Raw genomic sequence first — 24,910 nt, 5'->3', positions numbered from 1 at the left:
GTGTCTGTCCTTTCACCACCCCCCCCAGCAACTAAAGCTGCTTCAGCAAGACAGAAACTGTCACTGAATATGCACTTAGCGGTCTATTTACTCTTAGCTTCTTCAGCCTTTCATTCCCAGACAAACCTCAGGTCATTTGGACATTTCTTGGAACTGATTACCTAAGAACTATGAAATCAAACCCTCTTCCTTCAGAAGAATTTCCAGTTTCTCTTTGGGTCTTAAAGGGGACATTGCACAAAAAAACAGCCTTTTCCCAATGTACATGGGCCCTCTGGCCTTCCCACCCCCAAGGACCTGACTGAAATAAGAACATTTTCACAATCCCTTCAAGCTACAACACATTTTAACATGATAAACACTCACTACTTTATTACACACTGTACAGATAATGGTTTCTCTGTCACATTTTACAATGAAACATATCACCATGGTAACATAAGCTTAACCCAGAAGAAAACTAACTAATGTGGCTATGAGGTTTTAAACTTCAGCTTGCTCGAGTTCTCACATCCCCAGGGCTCTTGTCAACAAGAGTTCATTTTACTTTTGGTTGATTCACTTTCTTTGAACCTTCCCAAGAGATCTTCTTTCCCAGGTCACACAGTCTTCCCAGTTTTCCCATGTCCTTGGTTAAGAGGTTCCTATTGCTGTGTAAAATCCCAATCGGATTGTGTACTGTCTGGACCCTGGGATAGGATTTGTGACGGCTCCAAAGGTTTTCCATATCTGAGGTCTGGTTAACGTGGTCAGGAACCGCACTGCTGATTGCTGTCGATCCATCTGGATCTTGAGAGCTGCCCGTGAGGAATTGGAACTTTGAGAGGAAATACCCTGTCGTGTCCCTTTTTCTCTGAATTCAGTAATTTGTGTGGACAGTGGGATCTGTGTACACAGCAGGATGAGGTAAGGAGTTGTTGTGTTATGTACTCTGGGATAACACAGGCTGCAACTCGATGCAGCTTCGACCAAAAGATACTCCAGACTTTGAAGTAAGTTTAATGTGATTTATTGAACCATTAGCACAGTTCTCTATGAGTTTGACTCTCCTGCTAATCTTGCTATAGTAACTCAGTCCAACTAACCAGTCTGCTCTAAGCCACGTGGTGGGTGTGATGCTTCTGATCTGCCCCTGTCCTACTCTCTAAGTGTCGCCTGTGGAAAGAGACAGAGCATGTGTGCCCTGTCCTTATATATGGGTTGTGTAATGGCCCTTTGTGGTAGTGTCAGCTCTGGGTGTCTTGACTGCTCATTGGTCGTGTCCTATTCTATGTGTTCATTAGCTGTATGTCTGTGTGTCATGACATCTCTGGTGCTCCCTCTAGTATTTACTTAGTTGTAGTGTATTTACATTGACCCCTTGTGTATCTACAGTGATGCATATCACCACAGGAGTGACCCTGGGAGTTCTCAACATCGACTCCGGATCCCATGGTGTCTTGTGACATCAAGTCAAACATGGGCAAGGAAACCTCCTGCTGATTATCACCTACCGCCCTATCCCGCTGGTGAATCAACACTCCTCCACGTTGAACAGCACTTGGAGAAAAGGACACAGACTGTATTCTGGGTGGGGGACTCCAAAGTCCATCACAAAGTTTAGCTCAGTAGCTTCACTACTAACTGAGCTGAATGACTCCTAAAGGACGTAGCTGCTACACTGGGCCTGCAGCCGGTGGTGAGGGAAAGCAACAACAGTGAAAAGCCTCCTTCACCTCGTCCTCACCAACCTGCCTATCGCTGATAGATCCGCCTGTGACAGTATTGGGAGGAGTGATCACCACGCAGTTCTTGTGGAGACAAAGTTCCATCTTCACATGGAGAATCCACCCCCATCGTGTGGGGTGGCAGTACCACCGTGCCACATGGGATAGATTTAGAACAGATCTAGCAACTCAAAACTGGGCATCCATGAGACACTCGGGAGCATCAGCAGCAGAATTGTATTAAACCACAATCTGTAACCTCGTGGCCCGACAGTTGCTGAAAGTAAGTGTGCAGGTACAGCGGACTGTAAAGAAGGCAAGAGGAACGTTAGCTTTCATAGCGATACATGTGAACATAAGAATAGAGATGTTTTACTACAATTGTATATGCCCTTGGTGAGGCCACAGCTGGAGTATTGTGTGCAGTTTTGGTGTCCTCATCTGAGGAAGAATCTTCTTGCTATGGTGGAAGTACAGCTAAGGTTTACCAGGCTGATTCCTGGGATGGCGGGACCGTCATATGAGGAGAGACTAAATCGGTTCGGATTATATTCATTGGAGTTTCGAAGAGTGAGAGGGGATCTCCTAGAAACTTACAAAATTCTACAGAAAGAATGTTCCTGATGGTGAGGGAATCCAGAACTATGGGTCATAGTTTGAGAATAAGAGACACATCTTTTAGGACTGAGGAGAAATGTCTTCACCCAGAGAGTGGTGAATCTGTGGAATTCACTACCACAAAAAGTAGTTCAGGTGAAAACATTGCGTCATTTCAAGAAAGAATTGTTTATAGCTCTTGGGGTTAAAGGGATCAAGGGATATGGGGGGAAGGCGGGATCAGGGTATTGAACTTGATGATCAGCCATGATCATAATGAATGGCGGAGCAGGCTCGAAGGGCCGAATGGCCGCCAGCTTCTATTTTCTATGTATGTTTCCATGTGTGACATTTACCCAACTCGACCATTACCATCAAGACAGGGAATCAATCCTGGTTCAATGAAGAGTGCAGGGGGGCATGCCAGGAGCAACATCAGCCATACCTGACCATGAGGTGTCACCTGATGAAGCTACAACACAGGACTACTTACCTGCCAAACAGCAAAAGCAACCTGTTATCGAAAGGGCTAAGAGATCCCACAACCAAAGGATTAGATCTAAGCTCTGCAGTCCTGTCACATCCACTGGGAATGGCGGTGGACAAAGAACAAAGAACAAAGAAATATACAGCACAGGAACAGGCCATTCGGCCCTCCAAGCCCGTGCCGACCATGCTGCCCGACTAAACTACAATCTTCTACACTTCCTGGGTCCGTATCCCTCTATTCCCATCTTATTCATGTATTTGTCAAGATGCCCCTTAAATGTCACTATCGTCCCTGCTTCCACCACCTCCTCCGGTAGCGAGTTCCAGGCACCCACTACCCTCTGCGTAAAAAACTTGCCTCGTACATCTACTCTAAACCTTGCCCCTCTCACCTTAAACCTATGCCCCCTAGTAATTGACCCCTCTACCCTGGGGAAAAGCCTCTGACTATCCACTCTGTCTATGCCCCTCATAATTTTGTATACCTCTATCAGGTCGCCCCTCAACCTCCTTCGTTCCAGTGAGAACAAACCGAGTTTATTCAATCGCTCCTCATAGCTTATGCCCTCCATACCAGGCAACATTCTGGTAAATCTCTTCTGCACCCTCTCTAAAGCCTCCACATCCTTCTGGTAGTGTGGCGACCAGAATTGAACACTATACTCCCAAGTGTGGCCTAACTAAGGTTCTATACAGCTGCAACATGACTTGCCAATTCTTATACTCAATGCCCCGGCCAATGAAGGCAAGCATGCCGTATGCCTTCTTGACTACCTTCTCCACCTGTGTTGCCCCTTTCAATGACCTGTGGACCTGTACTCCTAGATCTCTTTGACTTTCAATACTCTTGAGGGTTCTACAATTCACTGTATATTCCCTACCTGCATTAGACCTTCCAAAATGCATTACCTCACATTTGTCCGGATTAAACTCCATCTGCCATCTCTCCGCCCAAGTCTCCAGACAATCTAAATCCTGCTGTATCCTCCGACAGTCTTCATCGCTATCCGCAATTCCACCAACCTTTGTGTCGTCTGCAAACTTACTAATCAGACCAGTTACATTTTCCTCCAAATCATTTATATATACTACAAAGAGCAAAGGTCCCAGCACTGATCCCTGTGGAACACCACTGGTCACAGCCCTCCAATTAGAAAAGCATCCCTCCATTGCTACTCTCTGCCTTCTATGGCCTAGCCAGTTCTGTATCCACCTTGCCAGCTCACCCCTGATCCCGTGTGACTTCACCTTTTGTACTAGTCTACCATGAGGGACCTTGTCAAAGGCCTTACTGAAGTCCATATAGACAACATCTACACCCTACCTGCATCAATCATCTTAGTGACCTCCTCGAAAAACTCTATCAAGTTAGTGAGACATGACCTCCCCTTCACAAAACCGTGCTGCCTCTCACTAATACGTCCATTTGCTTCCAAATGGGAGTAGATCCTGTCTCGAAGAATTCTCTCCAGTAATTTCCCTACCACTGAAGTAAGGCTCACCGGCCTGTAGTTCCCGGGATTATCCTTGCTACCCTTCTTAAACAGAGGAACAACATTGGCTATTCTCCAGTCCTCTGGGACATCCCCTGAAGACAGCGAGGATCCAAAGATTTCTGTCAAGGCCTCAGCAATTTCCTCTCCAGCCTCCTTCAGTATTCTGGGGTAGATCCCATCAGGCCCTGGGGACTTATCTACCTTAATATTTTTTAAGACACCCAACACCTCGTCTTTTTGGATCACAATGTGACCCAGGCTATCTACACCCCCTTCTCCAGACTCAACATCTACCAATTCCTTCTCTTTGGTGAATACTGATGCAAAGTATTCATTTAGTACCTCGCCCATTTCCTCTGGCTCCATACATAGATTCCCTTGCCTATCCTTCAGTGGGCCAACCCTTTCCCTGGCTACCCTCTTGCTTTTTATGTACGTGTAAAAAGCCTTGGGATTTTCCTTAACCCTATTTGCCAATGACTTTTCGTGACCCCTTCTAGCCCTCCTGACTCCTTGCTTAAGTTCCTTCCTACTTTCCTTATATGCCACACAGGCTTCGTCTGTTCCCAGCCTTTTAGCCCTGACAAATGCCTCCTTTTTCTTTTTGACGATGCCTACAATATCACTCGTCATCCAAGGTTCCCGAAAATGCCGTATTTATCTTTCTTCCTCACAGGAACATGCCGGTCCTGTATTCCTTTCAACTGACACTTGAAAGCCTCCCACATGTCAGATGTTGATTTGCCCTCAAACATCCGCCCCCAATCTATGTTCTTCAGTTCCCGCCTAATATTGTTATAATTAGCCTTCCCCCAATTTAGCACATTCATCCTCGGACCACTCTTATCCTTGTCCACCAGTACTTTAAAACTTACTGAATTGTGGTCACTGTTACCGAAATGCTCCCCTACTGAAACATCTACCACCTGGCCGGGCTCATTCCCCAATACCAGGTCCAGTACCGCCCCTTCCCTAGTTGGACTGTTTACATATTGTTTTAAGAAGCCCTCCTGGATGCTCCTTACAAACTCCGCCCCGTCTAAGCCCCTGGCACTAAGTGAGTCCCAGTCAATATTGGGGAAGTTGAAGTCTCCCATCACCACAACCCTGTTGTTTTTACTCTTTTCCAAAATCTGTCTACCCATCTGCTCCTCTATCTCCCGCTGGCTGTTGGGAGGCCTGTAGTATACCCCCAACATTGTGACTGCACCCTTCTTATTCCTGATCTCTACCCATATATCCTCACTGCCCTCTGAGGTGTCCTCTCGCAGTATAGCTGTGATATTCTCCCGAACAAGTAGCGCAACTCCGCCTGCCCTTTTACATCCCCCTCTATCCCGCCTGAAACATCTAAATCCTGGAACGTTTAGCTGCCAATCCTGCCCTTCCCTCAACCAGGTCTCTGTAATGGCAACAACATCATAGTTCCAAGTACTAATCCAAGCTCTAAGTTCATCTGCCTTACCCGTAATGCTCCTTGCATTAAAACATATGCACTTCAGGCCACCAGACCCGCTGTGTTCAGCAACTTCTCCCTGTCTGCTCTGCCTCAGAGCCACACTGTCCCTATTCCCTAGTTCTCCCTCAATGCTCTCACCCTCTGACCTATTGCTCCCGTGCCCACCCCCCTGCCTTACTAGTTTAAACCCTCCCGTGTGACACTAGCAAACCTCGCGGCCAGGATATTTATGCCTCTCCGGTTTAGATGCAACCCGTCCTTCTTATACAGGTCACACCTGCCCCGGAAGAGCTCCCAGTGGTCCAGATAACGGAAACCCTCCCTCCTACACCAGCTGTTTAGCCACGTGTTTATCTGCTCTATCTTCCTATTTCTAGCCTCACTGGCACGTGGCACAGGGAGTAATCCCGAGATTACAACCCTAGAGGTCCTGTCTTTTAACTTTCTGCCTAGCTCCCTGAACTCCTGCTGCAGGACCTCATGCCCCTTCCTGCCTATGTTGTTAGTACCAATATGTACAACGACGTCTGCCTGTTTGCCCTCCCCCTTCAGGATTCCCTCTACCCATTCGGAGACATCCTGGACCCTGGCACCAGGGAGGCAACATATCATCCTGGAGTCTCTTTCACGTCCACAGAAGCGCCTATCTGTGCCCCTGACTATAGAGTCCCCTATTACTATTACTCTTCTGCGCTTTGACCCTCCCTTCTGAACATCAGAGCCAGCCGTGGTGCCACTGCTCTGGCTGCTGCTGTTTTCCCCTGATAGGCTATCCCCCCCGACAGTATCCAAAGGGGTATATCTGTTCGAGAGGGGGACAACCACAGGGGATTCCTGCACTGACTGCCTGCCCTTTCTGGTGGTCACCCATTTCTCTGCCTGCACCTTGGGTGTGACCACATTTACATAACTGCGATCTATGACGCTTTCCGCCACCTGCATGCTCCTAAGTGCATCCAATTGCTGCTCCAACCGAACCATGCGGTCTGTGAGGAGCTCCAGTTGGGTGCACTTTCTGCAGATGAAGCCATCCGGGACGCTGGAAGCCTCCCGGACCTGCCACATCTCACAGTCAGAGCACAGCACCCCTCTAACTGACATTGCGTCAATTAATTAAAATTAAAATTTGTCTTTTTTTTAAATACTTTTTTAAAAATTTCAAAGTTACTGTCAACTATCTGTTTCCTAGCACTAGATTTCTAATAGAAATGCGATAGCTAACTATAATACTCTCCGATCTCTGGCTTAGATATCCTCTAAATTATAATTAAGTTATTATGTTTAATTAGTTACCAAATACTCAATTTTTTTAAAATTTAGGTTAGAATCCCAACCTGCCACTCTGGCCACAGCTTTTCTGTGATGTCACTTCAGTTTCCCCCCGACACACACAATTTGAAAAAAGATATAAAAGTAAAAATAAGTAAAAATCACTTACTTACCTTCTTACCTTCTGAGTGTCTTAGATGTTCTCAGGTTCTCTCGCTGACAGAGACTGCTCCTCCACCTCCGAACCTTGACCTGCACAATGCTAATAATATAATAATAATATAATATGGCACTTACCTTACACCAATGGGTCTTATTATTAGGTTAGAGGAGGAGGGCGGGTGGGAGACACTACACGTGTAGTGTCTCGGGTTTCCTCTCCACCAGAATTTATTGGTTGGGGGGGGGGGGACTTGCCAGAGGTCCGCGGGTCGAACTTCCGGCTCCCGTCTTATATAAAAACAAATAAAACAGAAAAGAAGAACAGACACGGGACCAGGCAAGGCTTTTTAAATTCACTACTCACCTCCAAGAAGGCCCCTGCGCACCGCTGCCGCCGAAATCCAAAGGGCTTCTCCTGTAAAGGCAAGGCTTTTTAAAGTAAGTACTCACCTCCCAGAAGGCCCCTGCGCACCGCTGCCGCCGAAATCCAAAGGGCTGCTCCTGTAAAGGCAAGACTTTTTAAAGTAAGTACTCACCTCCCAGAAGGCCCCTGCGCACCGCTGCCGCCGAAATCCAAAGGGCTGCTCCTGTAAAGGCAAGGCTTTTTAAATTCACTACTCACCTCCAAGAAGGCCCCTGCGCACCGCTGCCGCCGAAATCCAAAGGGCTGCTCCTGTAAAGGTAAGGCTTTTTAAATTCACTACTCACCTCCCAGAAGGCCCCTGCGCACCGCTGCCGCAGAAATCCAAAGGGCTGCTCCTGTAAAGGCAAGGCTTTTTAAAGTAAGTACTCACCTCCCAGAAGGCCCCTGCGCACCGCTGCCGCCGAAATCCAAAGGGCTGCTCCTGTAAAGGCAAGGCTTTTTAAATTCACTACTCACCTTCAAGAAGGCCCCTGCGCACCGCTGCCGCCGAAATCCAAAGGGCTGCTCCTGTAAAGGCAAGGCTTTTTAAAGTAAGTACTCACCTCCCAGAAGGCCCCTGCGCACCGCTGCCGCCGAAATCCAAAGGGCTGCTCCTGTAAAGGTAAGGCTTTTTAAAGTAAGTACTCACCTCCCAGAAGGCCCCTGCGCACCGCTGCCGCCGAAATCCAAAGGGCTGCTCCTGTAAAGGTAAGGCTTTTTAAATTCACTACTCACCTCCAAGAAGGCCCCTGCGCACCGCTGCCGCCGAAATCCAAAGGGCTGCTCCTGTAAAGGCAAGGCTTTTTAAAGTAAGTACTCACCTCCCAGAAGGCCCCTGCGCACCGCTGCCGCCGAAATCCAAAGGGCTGCTCCTGTAAAGGCAAGGCTTTTTAAATTCACTACTCACCTCCAAGAAGGCCCCTGCGCACCGCTGCCGCCGAAATCCAAAGGGCTGCTCCTGTAAAGGTAAGGCTTTTTAAATTCACTACTCACCTCCCAGAAGGCCCCTGCGCACCGCTGCCGCCGAAATCCAAAGGGCTGCTCCTGTAAAGGCAAGGCTTTTTAAAGTAAGTACTCACCTCCCAGAAGGCCCCTGCGCACCGCTGCCGCCGAAATCCAAAGGGCTGTTCCTGTAAAGGCAAGGCTTTTTAAAGTAAGTACTCACCTCCCAGAAGGCCCCTGCGCACCGCTGCCGCCGAAATCCAAAGGGCTGCTCCTGTAAAGGCAAGGCTTTTTAAAGTAAGTGCTCACCTCCAAGAAGGCCCCTGCGCACCGCTGCCGCCGAAATCCAAAGGGCTGCTCCTGTAAAGGCAAGGCTTTTTAAAGTAAGTACTCACCTCCCAGAAGGCCCCTGCGCACCGCTGCCGCCGAAATCCAAAGGGCTGCTCCTGTAAAGGTAAGGCTTTTTAAATTCACTACTCACCTCCAAGAAGGCCCCTGCGCACCGCTGCCGCCGAAATCCAATTCAACAACTAACAGGAGGAGGAGGCTGCACAAATACCTTTGTCATGATATTCAAACACACACATCATGATGGACACACCAACAGGCAAATCAGAGCACACAACACCACAACCAATCACACACAGGAACACCAACCACATAAAAAGCACGAGCACGACACCTGGTGTTCAGTAGGTCTGGGGACAAAGACACGGACAAGACCTGTTACAAGATCACAAACAGGGAATCCCCACGTGCAGAGTATCAAGACAAAACTGTACATAGAAAGTTTAAATAAAATAGCGTTGTACCATATACAACCGTGTTGGCTCATCTGTGTGTCAGAACGCCCAACACCACATGGTACAGGAGTGGATCGATACCTGCCAACTAACCTGCCATTCTGGACATGGACCACACCGACAAACCGCAGCCGTTGCAAGTCGCAGGGAACCTAGGTACCAATTGGAAGCTCTTCAGGCAGCGATTTGACCTGTACATCCGTGTCAACGAAAAACAGAGTGCCTCGGATGAAACGAAGATTGCAATGCTCCTCTTCTACGCAGGTCAGCACGCCATCGACGTCTTCAACTCACTGGTGTTCGAAGAAGGCGAAAACCAATCCAAACATGACACGGTCATCCTCAAACTGGACCAGCGCTTTAAGGTTGAAGTGAATGAAAGTTTTGAAAGATACCTCTTTCAGCAACGCCTGCAAGGTAAGGAGGAGCTTTTTCAACCCTTTTTGACGCACCTCCGAGTTCTGGCGCAGTCCTGCGGTTACGGCACCACCACAGAGTCCATGATCAGGGACCAGATTGTTTTTGGCGTTGCCTCTAGTGGCCTACGCCAGCAGCTTCTTAAAATAAAAAGCCTCACCTTAGCGTCTGCTGTGGAAGCCTGTGTCCTCCACGAAAATGCTACCTGCCGTTTTGCCCGATTTCAGGCGTCCGAGTTGGCACGGAGGGGGTCCCCAGCCGTCGAATCGGCAAGCCAGGCCGCCCACGACGCCGAACGCATCCAGGCCGTCGATTACTTCCCGACCCATGGCCCGGACGACAGCGGCCACTTCCCGCGCTTTTCGCGGTCTCCCGCGCTGGTGCGCGCCAAAAATAACGGCCACATCGAGGGACGCACTGCGCAGGCGCGCCCACCGCAAGATCGCACTGCGCATGCGCAGTGGCGCAACAAACGCCGTGACGTCATGATGTGCGGCAATTGTGGAGCTGTACATTTAAAAGGGCAATGTCCTGCAAAAAACCGACAGTGCCTCAGATGTGGCAAGATGGGCCACTATGCTGCCCACTGTCGTTCGGCTCAACCCATGGATCCTGCACATCCCCGACAATCTCGCAGACAAGTCAGGACCGTCCAGCCCACGCATCAAGACTTCCAGTTAAGTGATGCAGATGACCAGGATGCCTTCCGCGTTTCCGTCATCGATGTCAACAAGGTCAATGCCATCAATCCAGCCGATGAATGGTGTGCCACCCTGACGGTCAACCGATCGCGCGTCACCTTCCGTCTGGACACCGGCGCATCCGCCAACCTGATTGCACATTCTGCATTCCAGGCCATGAAGGTCAAACCACCCATCACGCCATCCCGGCTCAAGATGGTTGACTATAACGGGAACGTCATCCCGTCCATAGGATCTTGCCAGCTACAGATAACTCACAAGATGCACACGGCCACACTCCCCTTCCAAGTTGTCGGCTCATCAAAAGACTCGTTACTGGGCGCACAGGCGTGTAAAGTCCTTCACCTGGTACAACGCATTATGTCTCTCTCTCCAGATGAGATATCCGACTTTCCGGATGCTGAGTTCCACGCAAATCTCCATTCCCTCCTTGCTCACAACCAGGAGGTTTTTGAAGGCATGGGGACATTGCCATACACGTACAAGATTCGACTCAAACCAGACGCCATCCCTGTCGTTCACGCACCTCGCAGGGTTCCTGCGCCACTCAAAGACCGCCTCAAGTTACAACTGCAGGATCTTCAGGACAAAGGGGTCCTATCCAGGGTCACGGAGCCCACGCCATGGGTCAGCTCCATGGTCTGTGTAAAGAAGCCCTCTGGCGAGCTCCGCATATGTATAGATCCTAAAGATCTGAATAACAACATCATGCGGGAACACTATCCCATCCCGAAACGAGAGGACCTCACCAGCGAGATGGCGCAAGCCAAAATATTTACCAAATTGGATGCGTCCAAAGGATTTTGGCAGATCCAATTGGACCCGGCCAGCCGAAGGCTATGCACATTCAACACCCCTTTTGGCAGATTCTGCTACAACCGGATGCCATTCGGCATCATTTCAGCATCTGAAGTTTTCCACCGCATTATGGAGCAGATGATGGAAGGCATCGAAGGGGTACGTGTATATGTGGACGATATCATCATTTGGTCCACCACTCCGCAGGAACACATGCATCGTCTACGACGTGTCTTCACCCGCATACGACAAAATGGCCTGCGTCTCAACCGCGCCAAGTGTGTCTTCGGCCAGATGGAGCTGAAATTCCTCGGGGACCACATCTCACGATCAGGGGTCCGTCCCGATGCAGACAAAGTTAGCGCCATCACAGCCATGCCACGGCCGGCTGACAAGAAGGCTGTCCTAAGATTCCTGGGCATGGTCAACTTCCTTGGGAAGTTCATTCCCAACCTGGCTTCTCATACAACGAATATGCGCCATCTCGTAAAAAAATCGACAGAATTCCACTGGCAGCAATCGCATCAGCTGGAATGGGAGGAGCTCAAGCACAAACTGGTCACGGCACCAGTGCTGGCGTTCTTTGACACGACTCGCCCTACAAAGATCTCAACAGACGCCAGCCAATCTGGTATTGGAGCGGTACTCCTGCAAAAAGACGGCACGTCGTCATGGGCCCCGGTTGCATATGCTTCACGAGCCATGACCCCTACCGAACAGCGCTACGCGCAAATAGAAAAAGAATGCCTGGGCTTGTTAACTGGACTGGACAAGTTCCACGACTATGTGTATGGCCTGCCACGATTTACGGTTGAAACTGACCACCGCCCCCTGGCCAACATCATTAACAAAGACCTGAACGACATGACCCCTCGCCTCCAGCGCATCTTACTTAAACTCAGGAGGTATGATTTCGAACTGATCTACACTCCGGGGAAGGATCTCATCGTGGCGGACACGCTCTCCCGAGCAGTGAGCACACCACCAGATGCGGAGGGGTTCGTGCGTCAAATTGAGGCACACGTGACTCTGACAGCAGCAAATCTGCCAGCTGATGATCCTAGTCTGGCCCACATACGCTCAGAGACGGCGACTGACCCCCTTCTGCAGCGAGTAATGCGCCACATGACGGAAGGGTGGCTCAAAGGGCAGTGCCCCCAGTTTTATAATGTGCGAGATGACCTTACCAACATAGACGGGGTCCTTATGAAATTAGACAGGATCGTTATTCCGCACAGCATGCGCCAGATGATTCTTAATCAACTACACGAAGGCCACTTGGGCGTTGAAAAATGCAGACGAAGGGCCCGAGAGGCGGTATATTGGCCGGGTATTAATGAAGACATAGCCAACATGGTGCTCAATTGCACAACCTGTCAGAGGTTTCAGCCGGCGCAACCTCCGGAGACGCTTCGACCACACGAGTTGGTGACGTCCCCCTGGGCGAAGGTGGGTGTTGACCTATTTCACGCGCTCGGCAGAGATCACATCGTTAGTATAGACTACTTCTCAAACTACCCGGAAGTCATGCCTCTCAATGATCTGACGTCGTCCGCAGTCATTGGGGCCTGCAAGGAAACATTTGCTCGCCATGGCATTCCAAGGACTGTCATGTCAGACAATGGACCCTGTTTCGCCAGCCGTGAATGGTCGGCCTTTGCCGCAGCATATGGTTTCACTCATGTGACATCCAGCCCTCTACATCCACAATCGAACGGGAAGGCTGAAAAGGGCGTCCACATTGCCAAGCGGCTCCTGTGCAAGGCGGCTGCTGCCGGATCGGACTTTAACCTCGCCTTGCTGGCCTATCGATCGGCCCCGCTATCCACGGGTCTCTCGCCAGCGCAGCTACTAATGGGTCGCTCCCTCAGGACGACGGTACCTTCCATCCTGGCACCAACAACAGACCATGAGACGGTTCTTCGGAACATGCAAATGCAGCGTGATCGCCAGAAAAGTCGGTACGACACACGAGCGACGGACCTGCCCCCCCTGTCCTCCGGAGACAAAGTACGCGTCCATCAACCGTATGGTGGCTGGTCAGCACCGGCCGAAGTCCTCCGACATGTGGCTCCCCGCTCGTTCCTGGTTCGCATGCCGGATGGTTCAGTGCGTCGCCGCAATCGGCGCGCCCTTCGCCGACTTCCACGCTCACAGCCACACAGTACGCACACGCCAGATCCTCAACAGGCTTCCAAGGATGACTTTGTGGAGCTGCCGCAGATCACGCCCTCTCCATCGCCACCCATGGCCACGCTTGCACATCAGCCGGTGGTTCTTGATCCACCCTTGAGGCGGTCAACCCGAACTCGTCGCAAGCCCATTAGACTGGACTTATAACACCGTTCATATGTCTAACAAGTTACACAATTTTACATGATAACCTGTTGTTGTTTATCGTTCCAGATGTCGTCTGACTGGACAACTGTTCAAGTTTTTTTTCTCTTGTTCGCATTCATGTTATGTTATGGTACAACCTTGTTCGTGTGACGCACCCGACATCGCCCCATGTAAATAGTTACGTCATATGCACATGCTGTACACGACACACACACTCTTAGATGCACTCACGACGCGATCATATTTATTACCACGTAGGCACATATCTTTGTAAAAAGGGGGGATGTCATGATATTCAAACACACACATCATGATGGACACACCAACAGGCAAATCAGAGCACACAACACCACAACCAATCACACACGAGAACACCAACCACATAAAAAGCACGAGCACGACACCTGGTGTTCAGTAGGTCTGGGGACAAAGACACGGACAAGACCTGTTACAAGATCACAAACAGGGAATCCCCACATGCAGAGTATCAAGACAAAACTGTACATAGAAAGTTTAAATAAAATAGCGTTGTACCATATACAACCGTGTTGGCTCATCTGTGTGTCAGAACGCCCAACACCACAACCTTCATCCTCAATGATGGGGGAGTGGGTGGGTGACCCATCTTGGCTTCTTCCTAAAGTCCCCAACATCAGATTCCAATCTTCAGTCAATTTGATTCACTCAGAAACGGAACTGAACCATCTATATCAATACTGTGGCTACCAGGGCAGGTCAGAGGCTGGGAATCCTGCGGCGAGTAACTCACCTCCTCGCTCCTCAAAGACTGACCACCACCTGTAAAGCACCAGTCAAGAGTGTGATGGAAAACTCTTCACTTGTCTGGATGAGTGCGGCTCCATCAACATTCAGGAAGCTCAACACCATCCAGTACAAAGCAGCCTAGTTGCTTAGCACCTCATCCGCCACCAGCAATATTCACTGCCTGACCCACCATCGCACAGTGGCAGCAGTGTCCGTGCCAGCGACAAGATTCACTGCAGGAACTCACCATGGCTGTATCGCCAGCAACTTCCAAACCCGCGGCCTCACATGTGATTGGCACTGTGGCTTCCCAGCGCCAGGGTCCCAGGTTCGATTCCCCGCTGGGTCACTGTCTGTGCGGAGTCTGCACGTTCTCCCCGTGTGTGCGTGGGTTTCCTCCGGGTGCTCCCGGTTTCCTCCCACAGTCCAAAGACGGGCAGGTTAGGTGGATTGGCCATGATAAATTGTCCTTAGGTTAGATGGGGTTATTGGGTTACCGTGATAGGGTGGAAGTGAGGGCTTAAGTGGGTCGGTGCAGACTTAATGGGCTGAATGGCCTCCTGCACTGCATGTTCTATAAAAGGGTAACTATGTAACTAAAAAACTTAATTTGCTAGAATTTCTCTAACTTGAAAGAAAGGTATCAGATTACAGCATAAGCTGTTTTCGAGCTGTTCTCTTAACGCCTGTGTGATAAAGGCTGTCTGCATTTCAAACCCTCTTTTCTGATTGCTGTTCACCCTTTGTGAGATTTTTGCTTGCTTCTCATATTCCTTCGGGTTTTATCAGACCTTCATGTTTCAAATAACATCTTTCCCATTTTACTTTACAAGCCTCACACCATCCTGACTTGGAAGCATCTTGCCGTTCCTTCACTGTCGCTGGGTGGGAATCCTGGCGCTCCCTAACAGCACGGTGGGTGCACCTACAGCACATGGCCTGCAGCAGCTCAAGGCTGCGGCTCATCACCACCTTCTCAAGGACAATCAGGGATGGGCAGTAAATGCTGGAATAGTCAGCGGCACCCACATCCTGTAATGAATAAAAAGGGAAGACTGAAGGGTGACCTGATGGAAGTGTTGTGAAGGGGTTCAATAATCCAATAGGGGTTTGATGAGAAACCTCTTTACCCAGCGAGTGGTGAGAATGTGGAACCTCGCTACCACAGCGAGTGGTTGAGGTGAACAACATGAATACATTGAAGGGGAAGCGAGATACATACATGAGGGAGAAAGGAATAGAAGGAGATGCTGATGGGGGAGATGAAGAGGGCTGGGTGAAGGCTCATGTGGAGCATTAATACTGACAGAGACCAATTGAGCCGACCGGCCTGGCCCTGTGCTGTAGACTCAATGGTACATTTCTTTGTTCTTTTAGAAGATTGTAGTTGAGTCGGGCAGTATGGTCGGCACGGGCTTGGAGGGCCGAAGGGCCTGTTCCTGTGCTGTACATTTCTTTGTTCTTTGTTTGTTCTTTGAGACAAATGTGTTTATTTTAGATCTACCTGTAGTGGGGGGAAAACACTATTTACTATCCAGGATAAAATAAATCATCAGCTTTTGTGGATCATTTCAGTGGAAATGTGCTCTCCCAGGCTCAAAGAGCATCAGTCCACTGGAAGCAAAGTGGTGAGACCGGCCAGTCCAGCAGAAAGAAACCCTCCGACCCTCCCACTTCACCAAGTGTCAGAATGAACATGGTTCAGTCCTGGATGTGATTAACAGCAGCAATAACAGCAGAATCCAACCCCTGTCATCACCTGTGAACTCGCTGGTGTGTCTGCAGATGGGACGACTGAGTGAATCCCTTCCCACACACGGAGCAGATGAACGGCCTCTCCCCGGTGTGAACCCGCTGGTGTCGCACAAGGGTGGATGAATCACTGAATCTTTTCCCACACTCAGAGCAGGTGAATGGCCTCTCCCCTGTGTGGATCCGTTGGTGCATCTGCATTTTGGATAACTGAATGAATCTCTTCCCACATTCAGAGCACGTGAACGGCCTCTCCCTGGTGTGAACTCGCTGGTGTGACCGCAGTGTGGATAACGTTCGAAACCTCTTTGTGCAGAGAGAGCAGCTGAACGGTCTCTCCTCAGTGTGAGTGCGCTGGTGGGACATCAGTTCTCGAGAGCTTTTGAAGCCGCTCCCACAGTCAGAGCATTTAAAGGGTCTCTCATTGGTGTGAGTGACTTTGTGTTTCAGCAGGTTGGATAACTGAGTGAATCCCTTCCTACACACAGAGCAGGTGAACGGCCTCTCCCCAGTGTGAACTCGCTGATGTTCCAGCAGGTTGGACGACCATCTAAACCTCTTTGAGCAGTGAGAGCAGCTGAATTGTCTCCCCTCAGTGTGAACTCGCTGGTGTGCCAGCAGGTTGGACACCTGAGTGAATCCCTTCCTACACACAGAGCAGGTGTATGGCCTCTCCCCGGTGTGACTGCGCCGATGAATTTCCAGCTTTGATGGGGATATGAATCTCTTCCCACATTCCCCACATTTCCATGGTTTCCCCGTGGTGCAGGTGTCCTTGTGTCTCTCAATGTTCAACGGTCAACTCAGGTGTGCACACCAGAACCCGTGGAGGTACTTTCCCTGCTCTAAAGGGTAATGTTTTTAAAATCTGTGTAACTGGTTAAAGCTGGAACACTCTCACTCGGGTGTGTCTGCGTGTCCCGGTGCTTTTCATTCACACTGATGTTTAAAATCTTCGCAAGCAGGCGTAACAGACAAACTTTTCCCCAATGTTTAAATGTTGATGATATTCAGCTCCTGATGAATCTAGTGACTCAGTCGGATCTTGATGTGAAGTTTGGTCTCAGTTTCCTGCCTGTAAATCCTCACCTTCTAATATCCTGTAAAAGGAGTTTGCAAAAGTCATCACTGTCAGTACAGGATAGAAATTCGGAACAGATAATTCTAGTTTCTCTGGAGCATTCTTTCCTCTCTCATTTCCCAAAAGTAAGTCTCCATCCCACACACTCTCCCTCCAGCCTCACTCTCTTGTACCTAATATACACCCTCCCAAATTCTCCTGAAGGAGTGAACCATGCGGATCCACAGATACAGGCTGCGGGATTCTCCGTCAGCGGGATCTTCCGCCCCGCTGGCAGCGCTCCCATGCCCGCGCATTTCCCGACAATGTGGGATGGCCCACAATGGGAAACCCCATTGGTCGGCTGCGGGAACAGGGAATCCCCCAGCCCACTGGGATGTGCCGAGCCGGAAAGCTAGCAGGATACAGAGACCCACCCATGGTCTCTGCCTCATGCCCTGGGGACAGAATCAGAACACCCTAATCCAGGCTGTGAGAATGTGTACATATATTGATCTATATGCACCATTAGCTCTACAAAAAAAGCGATTGATATACAATACTGTGTATCTTAATTAGAGAGACAGTGGGCGGGGTTGGGGTGGCTTGTGTTTGTGAGAAGAACTTTATTTAGACAGTGATTGGGCATAAAGTGAAAATCACTCTGTACGCAGGTGGAGAAGAATAATTAAAAAATTAAATTGGATGGACACTTGAAGGAAATAAAGGAGAACAGGGTTATAGAGGGGGAATGAAACTGACTGAATTGCTTAGATTGCTCTGGAACACTCCTTCCTTTCTCCTTTCCCAAAAGCTGTAAATCTACATTTCATGAGAAACCTCTTTGCCCAGCGAGAGATGAAAGTGTGGAACTCACTCCCATAGTGAGTGGTGAGGTGAACAGCATGAATACATTGGAGGGGAAGCTAGATATATACATTAGGGAGAAAGGAATAGAAGGAGATGCTGATGGGGGAGATGAAGAGGGGTGGATGGAGGCTAATGTGGAGCATCAATACTGACAGAGACCAATTGAGCCGACTGGCCTGGCCCTGAGCTGTAGACTCAATGGAACAGAGACAAATGTATTCATTTTAGATGGTAGCAAAAACATTATTTGCTATCCAGGATAAAATAAATGTTCTTCATCAGCTTTTGTGGATCATTTCAGTGGAAATGTGCTCTCCCAGGCTCAAAGAGCATCAGCCCACAGGAAGCAAAGTGGTGAGACCGGACAGTCCAGCAGAAAGAAACCCTCCAACCCTCCCACTTCACCAAGTGTCAGAATGAACATGGTTCAGTTCTGGATGTGATTAACAGCAGCAAAAACAGCAGAATCCAACCCCTGCAATAACTTGTGAACTCGCTGAGGCTTCAGCAGGTGGGGTAAATGGGTGAATCCCTTCCCACAGTCAGAGCAAGAGAATGGTCTCTCCCTGGCGTGAACTTGTTTATGTGTCTGCAGGAGATCAGAGAATTTACAGTGCTGAAGGAGGCCATTCGGCCCATCGAGTCTGCACCGGCTCTTTTTGAAAGAGCACCCTACCCAAGCCTCCACCATATCCCCATAACCCACTAACGCCACCCAACACTAAGGGCAATTTTGGACACGAAGGGCAATTTAGCATGGCCAATCCACCTAACCTGCACATCTTTGGACTGTGGGAGGAAACCGGAGCACCCGGAGGAAACCCACGCAGACACGGGGAGAACGTGCAGACTTCACACAGACAGTGACCCAAGCCTGAATCGAACCTGGGACCCTGGAGTTGTGAAGCAATTGTGCTAACCACCATGCTACCGTGCTGCCCAAAGGAGGGTTGAGTGATTGACTTTATTATAGAGCCATAAACTAAATGTTGAATAGGTACCATATAACACTTTAGAGACATATCTGTCTGATATTAATTGACTGTCCCTTAAATGCCAGCCATCTCCTGGGGAAAGCAGCCCTTTAATTGTGAACATTGGGAAAGAGACCATCCTTTTAGCCAGACAAATAAATGTGTCAAGCTGAGGGAGCAAAGGATGTCAATGTCTTTCAGAGAGAGAGAGACCTGGGCCAAGCTTTGCAGAGTCTGCACCCTCCCTGGATTCACTTCCTTCCCCTTCAGTTGCTGCAAGTGACCAACTGAAGGTGAGAATGAGAAAATAAATGGAAAGGGGGAGAAAAGAAAGTGTTTTACTCACAGAGGTTGGATACAGGAGGAAGTTTCAGTCTGTGTGAAGCCCAATCTTCATTCGCCCAAAGCCCGCGCTCTGATTGGCTGGAGGACCAGAGTCCTTCCGGTCCTTCAACTTTTCCCCTTGGTCCAGACGTCGGCAGGAGGGTCAGGGGGACCGCTACGCATGCGCAAATTTTCTCTCCCTTGGACGTGTGCTGTCCTGGGTCGGCTGCCGGCGGACTGGGGGCGGGGCGGGGGTGGCTGTGACGTCTCACCCTGACAAAGCACATGTGGGTGGTCACTGGATTGGATTGTGACGTCCCCCCCCTTAGCAACACAGCTTGTTAACTTCAGGTGTGAAGATTTGGACACCTGGGTGACACATTGGGGAGGGCAGCAGGTGAGAGTGAGACTGAACCAGAGAGTCAGCACCTTCAGGGGAGGAGAATTGGGGGAAAGCAGGAGGACAGTGGGATAAATTAGTGTTAAATCAATATGGAGGAGGGGGAGGGGTGGGGGGCTTGTTCAGAGATTTAAAGTTTGAGAGGGAGAAGGATTTTCAGTGACAACTGGAATTGTCAGTTCTGAATTTCTATTCTGGAATCATTGTGATAACCTGATGTCAATCCCGTCACACCCATTAAAGTCTCTCTCAGGTCAGTCTTCTCGTTCCCACAGAAAATATTTTCATTTTTATTTCATTGATCATCATAGAATTTACAGTGCAGAAGGAGGCCATTCGGCCCATCGAGTCTGCACCGGCTCTTGGAAAGAGCACCCTACCCAAGGTCAACACCTCCCATCCAATCCCCATAACCCAGTAACCCCACCCAACACTAAGGGCAATTTTGGACACGAAGGGCAATTTATCATGGCCAATCCACCTAACCTGTACATCTTTGGACTGTGGGAGGAAACCCACGCACACACGGGGAGGATGTGCAGACTCCGCACAGACAGTGACCCAAGCCAGAATCGAACCTGGGACCTGTGAAGCAATTGTGCTATCCACAAGCTACCGTGCTGCCCAGTCTGTTTAATCCATCCTGTAACTTAAACACCCTCAGTTCTGAAATGATCTTTGTGAATCTTTTTTGCACATTCTCGAGTTCTTCTGTCAGTTTTGAAGGGTTTCTAATTAATATTTAGCTCAATTTAATTAGGTGCCTAAGTACTCAGTTCGAAATTGACCCACTAAAATGCTTGATTCAAAAGAGACTTAACAAGCAGGCAAATGAGGACCCTGAAATAGCAATTCAGGTGTACTGGCACAGGGTGTACTGTCTTTCACCACCTCCATTGGGTGACCGCCCCTGGTAGAAGTGGGAATCTTCCTCAGGTTCCTGAACCAACAGCGATTTTCCAAAATCCTGCCCCAGGAGCCACTCAGTATCTCCACGTCTAACCTGCAGCGCAAGGTGGTTCTTGAACCCCACCTTTAACCCTTGAATGAGCATTACTTCATCTCAAACCAGACCTGTTGTAATCATACAATTAACCTTGCTGTTGAAACTGTGACCTCTCTCCTCCACCTTCACCCCATTTTTATTTCTCTCAATTTATTTCCATTTCTTCCATTGATCTGTTTCTCCTTCACCATTGTTCCCCTCCCCCCACCCCACTTGGGTCAACTGTTCCTAGTTGCCCTTTAACACACTGCTTATCTTTGTTCTATCATTCACACATTCTAATCTCTTTATGTGCCACTATCAGCACCCTTCTTAGCCTAACTTACTCCCTGTTACATTCCTTTTGTCTTCCGTCCTTGACATCTTTGTCTACCTCCACCTATGGCTGCCCCCTATCCAGTCCCACCGCTCCACACCCCCTACCACAGTATAAATCTGACCACAGGACTAAATCGCTGGCTTTGAGAGCAGACCAAGGCAGGCCAGCAGCGCGGGTTCAATTCCCATACCAGCCTCCCCGAACAGGTGCCGGAATGTGGCGACTAGGGGCTTTTCACAGTAACTTCATTTGAAGCCTACTTGTGACAAGCGATTTTCATTTCTTTTCATTTCCAGTTGTCACCAGCTTTGACAAAGAATCATCCAGGCTCGAAATGTTAGCTGCCTTCTCTCGCCACAGATGCTGTCAGACCTGGTGAGATTGTCCAGCATTTTCTGTTTTTGTTTCAGATTCCAACATCCACAGTAAACTGCTTTAATATTGTTGTCACTAGGTTAATTTTATTGGATTTAACCATTGATGTAAATTGTTCCATGGGACCGAATAATGGGACTGTCCAGGATCTCTCTATTTGAGTTTAGACAAGATCATGAACGGTTTACATTGAGTAAATAAAGAGAAACTGTTTCCGCTGACAAAAGGATTAATAACGGTAGCATAGTGGTTAGCACAATTGCTTCACAGCACCAGGGTCCCATGTTCGATTCCCAGCTTGGGTCACTGTCTGTTCGGAGTCTGCACGTTCTCCCCGTGTGTGCGTGGGTTTCCTCCGGGTACTCCAGTTTCCTCCCACAGTCCAAAGATGTGCAGGTTAGGTGGATCGGCCATGATAAATTGCCCTTCGTGTCCAAAATTGCCCTCAGTGTTGGGTGGGGTTACTGGGTTATGGGGATAGGGTGGAGGCTTGGGTCGGGTGCTCTTTCCAAGAGCCGGTGCAGACTCGATGGGCCGAATGGCCTCCTTCTGCACTGTAAATTCTATGAATTTTAATAACCAGAGGATACAGATTTAAGGTGATTGACATAAAAGCCAGAGGAGAAATGAGGACAATAAATCTTTACACGCTGGAATGCACTGCCTGAAAGGCTGGTGGAAGCAGATTCAACACAGGGAGTTGGATAAATACTAGAAAGGAACAAGTTTGCAGGATTCATGGGGAAAGGGCAGGATAGTGGAACTAATTGAGTAGCTCTTTCAAAGAGCCAGCACAGGCTGGATGGGCCGATTGGCCTCCTTCTGTGCGATGAGATTCTGTGATCACAGATAAATAAATGTGTGTCTGTAATATGTACGGTGATGTCAATAATGCCTCATGCTGGTGTTGCTCTATTTATTTGGTTCTAAATATGGCGGTCAATATGGTCACCTTCCTGAATCCTAATTATGTTTGCTTTAGAGATGCCAGGTGTCTTTCGATACCGCCACGAGGTTCAAACCCGAATACTGATCAAAGAGCCAATACACCAGTTAGTTAGTTCAAAGTCAATACTATTTATTTACACACACAGTAATATCTACTCATGCACAAAGTACGACAAACTAAACTATCTCTACTGCTAACGCCTATACTTAGCTGCGGGCGCCCACTCAGTCAGAGGAATCATGGCCGTTGTTCGGATCAGAGGCTGCTGGGGTCGAAGTGGTGAAGGGGAACAGCTAAGGTCGTCCGTCTGGTAGCGAGCGTTGACCTTGGACTTACTTGCTTCTGGTGTTTCTGGTGGACGGGTCTCTCCGCTGTGAGAGCCGAGTCCAAGAGAGCGATTCTCTCTCGGGGCCTTCTTCTTATACCCGAAGGGGCTTCGCGCGCTTTTGGGCGGGCCTTGAACTTGGCCCCAATTAATTGGACCGCATCTTGATCACTGGTATTGATCCTGACCAATAAAGGGGTGGGTGCCCTGATGGCTGGGCGTGTCCTAGGTGGCCGTTGGCCTTGCTTTGTTTTCTGCTTTCGGTTTGGGGAACTGGCGCCGCGAGGTCTGGAGCCAGATCGGTTACTTGAGTGTCTTTCCTTTGTTCCCGGAGATGGGCCATCCATATGTTAATTGCCCTACAGTTTCAGTCCCGTCTGGGAGCTGTTTCTTCGATATGCAGACAGGCTCTGTGCCTGCTTCCTTTCTTAACATTGTCCATAGTTCCCTTCATTCATTGCGGGCATCCATTTTGTATTCTGGAAGTGGCCATCCCAGATGGCTGCACTGGTTCCTGCTCCTGATGGGCAAACTGCCTGTAAGGACAGGAGCACATTGATTTAAAAAGAAACCTACATTTATATAGCGCCTTTCACCACCTCAGGGAGTCTCAGAGTGTTTCACTGCCAGTAAAGCAGTTTCTGAAGTGTCACCACTGTGGAAACATGGCAGCCAATTTGTGCACAGCAAGCTCCCACATACAGCAATGTCATGATGACCAGGTCATCTTGACCAGGGAGACCCAGTGGATTTGGTTTATTTAGACTTTCAGGAGCCTTTCAACAAGGTCTCACATAACAGATTCCTATGTAAAGTAAAAGCGCAATGGATTGTGGGTAGTGTCTTGAGATGGGTAGAAAGCTGGTTCGCAGACAGGAAACAAAACGTTGGAAAAACTGAGTCTTTTTTTGGTTGGCAGGCAGTGACTATTAGGGTACCGCAGGGATCTGTGCCAAGACCGCAACTGTTCACATTATATATTAATGATTTGGATGATGGAACTAAATGTACTATTTGCAAATTTGCAGATGTTACAAAGTTGGACAGGCTGACTGAGTGGGCTTATGCATGCAGATGCAGTATAACGTGGATAAATTTGCAGTTATCCATCTTCGTCGCAAAAATAGGAAGGCAGATTATTCTTTGAATGGTTGTAAATTGAGAGAGGTGGATACTTAGCGAGACCTTGGTGTCCTCGTGCATCAGTCGCTGAAAGTACATGCGCAGGGACAGCAGGCAGTAAAGAAGGCAAATGGTATGTTGGCCTTCAAAGCAAGTGGATTTGAGTACAGGATGTGGTAGTCTGTGTTAGGAGGATTACGGTACCTAGTAATGCCGGAATACCATTGGTGGAGAATGTACTTGTTCCCATTGGATAAGCTTGCATGTTAGCTCCGCCTTCAAGGCGGGGTATAAGAGTCTGTGCTGCCCCAGCAGCTTTCTTCTATGCCTGCGCTGCTGGGGGAAGCATCGAGCGTATTAAAGCCTTCAATTGTCTCCAATCTCATTTCTGAGGTTATTGATTGTGCATCAATTTAATACGCTGGATTTAAAAGGATGGCGCTCCGAATCAAGCCGGAATGTCTGCACCTCAGCCTCCACGCGCCAAACTCAGCGGCAACCTTCAAGCACTGGCTGGCGTCTTTTAAAGGATATCTCGGAACGGCCGAAAACACACCCACGGGAGAACAGAAAATGCAAGTCCTGCACTCGAGGGTGAGCCCAGAAATTTACACCCTCATCGAGGACGCGGACGACTTCGATGCAACAATGGGGTGCTGAAAGGACATTATATTCGCCCGGTAAACCAGGTCTATGCCCGACATCTGCCAGCGATGAGGCCGCAAATCCCTGGGGAATCGCTGGAAGAATTCTACTGTGCGCTCCTGGTGTTGGGGAGAATCTGCAGCTGACCGCAAGTTTCGGCGTGCGACCACAGAACTTTTGATCCGGGATGCTTTCGTTGCAGGTATGCTGTCCTCCCAAATCCACCAGCGATTGCTGGAGAAAGACCTCTAGGCCTCAAGGAGGCACGGGCCCTTGCATGCTCCCTGGATGTGGCCTCCCGAAATGCCCGCGCTTACGTCCCCGACCGACCGGCAGCCCCCTGGGCAGCGTGGAACCCCCCTGCGGCCGACCCTGAGACATCTCCCACCCCCCCACAAGCTTGTGCTGCAAGATGGCCTGGCAACCCCGGGGGGCCCCGCTG

At 49.3% G+C, this 24,910-nt stretch overlaps 1 protein-coding gene across 1 annotated transcript in view; it reads right to left on the bottom strand.

The window, feature by feature from the left end:
• Positions 1-344: 344 nt before the first annotated feature.
• LOC140418072 (uncharacterized) overlaps positions 345-24,910 on the bottom strand; it is a 221,278-nt gene continuing 196,712 nt past the window's right edge. Inside the window, exons 9-10 of the mRNA XM_072501497.1 lie at positions 16,107-16,882; positions 345-2,011 (exon numbers count right to left, since the gene is read on the bottom strand). Of these exons, the coding sequence (XP_072357598.1) occupies positions 1,930-2,011; positions 16,107-16,882 (858 nt within the window). The 3' untranslated portion in view covers positions 345-1,929. The remainder of the gene's footprint in view (positions 2,012-16,106; positions 16,883-24,910) is intronic.

The sequence above is a fragment of the Scyliorhinus torazame genome, chromosome 5, assembly GCF_047496885.1.
Source record: "Scyliorhinus torazame isolate Kashiwa2021f chromosome 5, sScyTor2.1, whole genome shotgun sequence".
In the NCBI taxonomy this organism is placed as follows: Eukaryota; Metazoa; Chordata; class Chondrichthyes; order Carcharhiniformes; family Scyliorhinidae; genus Scyliorhinus; species Scyliorhinus torazame.
Note: the sequence above shows the minus strand (reverse complement) of the source record. Positions and strands in the feature narration are given on the sequence as shown.